General features: G+C 43.0%; 1 protein-coding gene across 1 annotated transcript; it reads left to right on the top strand.

Annotated features, from left to right (window-relative positions):
* Positions 1-1,036: 1,036 nt before the first annotated feature.
* LOC6648247 (achaete-scute complex protein T8) lies at positions 1,037-3,150 on the top strand. Its single transcript, XM_047011328.1, has one exon. It carries the CDS (start codon positions 1,175-1,177, stop codon positions 3,131-3,133), a length of 1,959 nt encoding a protein of 652 aa, XP_046867284.1. The 5' UTR covers positions 1,037-1,174; the 3' UTR covers positions 3,134-3,150.
* Positions 3,151-3,724: the final 574 nt, after the last annotated feature.

Raw genomic sequence — 3,724 nt, 5'->3', positions numbered from 1 at the left:
TTTTCGACCACATTTAGTAAATTTTCGATAATGTCATACAGTTTCGATAAATTCCCATACTGACAAAATTCCACTATCACAAAATAAATCAAATATTTTCCCAATAATATTTATTAGATTCATTCTAGATGATATAATAGGTAGTTCTCATGTAGTTTTTTTTTAAATGCTCAAGAAAATTTATAACCCTCTTGAAATTCTTAAAAAAGTAATCCAAATAGATTTCAAATTAAACTTAAATATAGGACAGATCTCTAAAGTTTTGTCAAGTTTTTATTTCTTCTTTCTAGAAACTTCCCACCGCTTGGGTGATCTATGGGTGTGGGAATCGAGGTGCCTTCCATTGCCATTGCTGCGCAGTCGCCGTTGCTGCCGCTGCCTCAGTTTGCTGTTTCTGCTGCCACGGCAAAGCTTACCATGTTCTAGCCTAAGTATTATGGTTATAAGTATATGAAAAAAAAAAAAGGGGCGGTATATAAACACACGATGTGTTCGTACGTTATACGTTATGTAAAAAGTACCGACTCGATTAAAGAGTATATAGAGAGTTGGGTGGAAGGAAACCCACCCCTATGTATCGGAGATCAGGAGAGACCAGGAGGAGGAGGTGGAAGAGACCCATAATGTGATCAGATGTTAGTTTTCCCAAAAGCCAACTGACTGAGGTGTATGCTTGCTTGATCGAGGGAACACCAAGCACCCAATATCTAGTATATACATTATGTATTTTACCTAGGGGATGAAAAGTCAGGCCTCTGTCTGACTGACTGACTGACTGAGCGATGTGTGTGTGTGTGTGTTTTCATTCCATTATGTTTTACATAAGCGGCAGGCAACGCAGGCGCTGCCAAGGATACCGAAGGATACGTTATTTTTTTTTTTTTTGTTTTCTCTCATTTTTTCCCATTGTGTGCGCCATCAGTCAACGAAGTCATTTCCGTTGGCAGCGCTGCCAACGTCAACGCTCCATGACATTTCAGGCACGCGACACACAGAAACAGAAACAGAACTCAAGCAGCTGTCCTACCGCCAGGATCACCAGTCATCAGGCCGCCACAACGTTCTGTAGCAGTTGCCAACGAGCAGTCGCCCGGCAAACAACACACACCCATCTAACACCACATCCTAGCCAGTGAGGAGGCCACTGAGAGATTTTTACCAAATCCTTGTACAAATGGCTGCACTTAGTTTCAGCCCATCACCGCCATCACCCACAAACCTGCAGAATGGGGGCGCTGGAGGAGGAGGAGGAGGTGGAGGAGCTGACCATGGCAAAGAGAATACTTCGACTAAGTCGGCAGTCACACCACTGGGTAGCAAATCATTTGCCAAAATCACCGTACACAATGTCCTGAGCGAAAGTGGAGCCAACTCGCTGCAACAACATATTGCCAATCAGAATACGATAATAAGAAAAATCAAGGATTTCGGAATGCTTGGAGCGGTACACAGTGCAGCAGCAGTATCCACCACAACATCCACAGTGAACACTAGCACCGCCAGCACCACAATTGGACGTAAACGGCCATTGGGTGAGACGACGACCAAATTTCAAAATGAACAAAATGCCAACAAGGCGGCAAATGTGGCGGGAAAACGTACAAAACTAACCAAAAAGAATTCTCAAGCCAAGGAGAGGCAAACGGCAGTGAAGCCTCTGATCACTAAGAGCACAGTTCATCTATTGGAGCAATTGGGAGCCAACAAGTTAACAGCAACAACAACATTAACAACAACAACAACAACATCATCACCAACAGCAGCAACAACAATGGGGACTCCTGGTCGTAAGGGTCTACCCTTACCCCAGGCAGTGGCCAGAAGAAATGCGCGGGAAAGGAATCGCGTTAAGCAGGTCAACAATGGATTTGCAGCTCTACGTGAACGTATACCCGAAGAGGTATCCGAGGCATTTGAGGCCCAAGGTGCGGGTCGTGGTGCCAGCAAGAAGCTATCCAAAGTGGAAACATTACGCATGGCCGTCGAGTACATACGCAGTTTGGAACGTTTATTGGGCTTCGATTTCCCACCCATTGGTGGTGGCTTTCATTCGAATAGCTCGTCGAGCGGTGATGATAGTTTCATGTTTATCAAAGATGAATTCGATGGTCTGGATGAGCAGTTCGATGATTCGATGAGTAACTATGAATTGGATGAACCAACATTGGCAGTCAACAATGGAATTGTTGGAGGAGCAGTTGGAGTTGGCAGTAATGAATCAACAATTGGTACAAATAATGCATCGCCTATGGATCTTTTACCCAATTTGACTACATTGAATGGTTTGCAATATGTCCGTATACCTGGCACAAATACCTATCAGCTGCTTACAGCCGACAGTCAGAGTTTAGTGGATGCCTTAATTGACACAAATTGCCTGAGCAATGGTACTGGTGTTGGTGTTGGTCCTGGTCCTGGTCGTGGTCCCGGTCCTGCAGCTGCAATTGGGAATGACAACGAAAACGGTGAATGTGTAAAATTCAACTCAACCTTATCGCGATCGCCCGTGCCAGGAGCAACGTCAGCGTCAGCAGCAACGGCAACGGCAACAGCAACGGCAATGGCAAGAGCAATAAGTAGTCCCTGCACATCCCCCATCCAAATGCAACGTAGCAGCAGTTCATCAATGCATCAACCACCAGAAACAACAGAAACGAGTGCAGTTTCACCTGTCGCCGTTGCTAATGAACTCTTATTGCAGGCGTGTGCCGCACAACAACAACAAGAACAACGACAGCAGCAGCAGGAACAACAACAACAACTGATCAAACAGGAATACACCAGCTCGATCGAAAACCATCAGCCACAGCAACAACAACAACAACAACAACATGAATTACTCTGTTCCCCCATATTGCCCGCCTTCTATGATCAGGAGCCAGTTGTTAGCTTCTACGACAATGTTGTTGTCAGTTTACCAAGTTTCAAAAAGGAATTCAATGATATGCTCCATGATCAAGCCGCCCATAATACAACAACTAATACAGCCGGTGGCTGTCTATCCGATGAGAGTATGATCGATGCAATTGATTGGTGGGAGGCCCATACACCCAAATCGGATGGCGGTGGCGAAAGAGTAAACAATACGGGAACATCCACACCAACATCGACCTCCACGGCGGTGCTTATGTGAGAGAAAGAGAGAGAGAGAGAGAGAACGAGAACGAGAGAGTCCTCCATTTACTAAGTGATATCAACCAAAATCTATTGACCAAAATCAATTGTATCAATCCCAGCCCATTCTGCCCCCTACCCCATCATCATTGTAGACTTAAGACTTGCCCCTTTTATTTTTGTGCTTAGCTCTTAAGATTCTCAATTTTTTTTTTTTTTTTGTGTGAATAGTTTAAAGAAGAATTATATGTTAATATCGGATGTTGAAAATATATATATAGAAATTTGAGAAACTCTATTTGAAGTTCATATTTGTCATCATTTGATATTAATTTTCAGCTTCAAACTTATTGTCCTTGGAAAAGATTTGTCTCTCTGTTTCTGTGTCAAATACTTTCTTACCTTTTGGCAAATTTGTTGCAAAACTTTGTATTTCAGCTTCTTTTTGATATACCTAGCACATTTGTCAAAATTGACCAAATCACAACACCATAACATATAGAAATCATTTAAAAATCATATTAAATACCAAAATACCATGCGTGTGAGAGAGACAAAAGATGGCAAGCATTTAAAAACTATTTGTGGGCGATGAAAAGCACAATGTGAA

Source organism: Drosophila willistoni (genome assembly GCF_018902025.1).
Source record: "Drosophila willistoni isolate 14030-0811.24 chromosome XL unlocalized genomic scaffold, UCI_dwil_1.1 Seg141, whole genome shotgun sequence".
Lineage (NCBI taxonomy): Eukaryota > Metazoa > Arthropoda > Insecta > Diptera > Drosophilidae > Drosophila > Drosophila willistoni.
The sequence above is the reverse complement of the archived record's forward strand: the minus strand, read 5'-3'. Positions and strand labels throughout refer to the sequence as shown.

What these genes read in the sequence shown, in the direction of transcription:
- LOC6648247 (XM_047011328.1), top strand. Translation starts at nt 1,175, where the DNA reads ATGGCTGCACTTAGTTTCAGCCCATCACCGCCATCACCCACAAACCTG.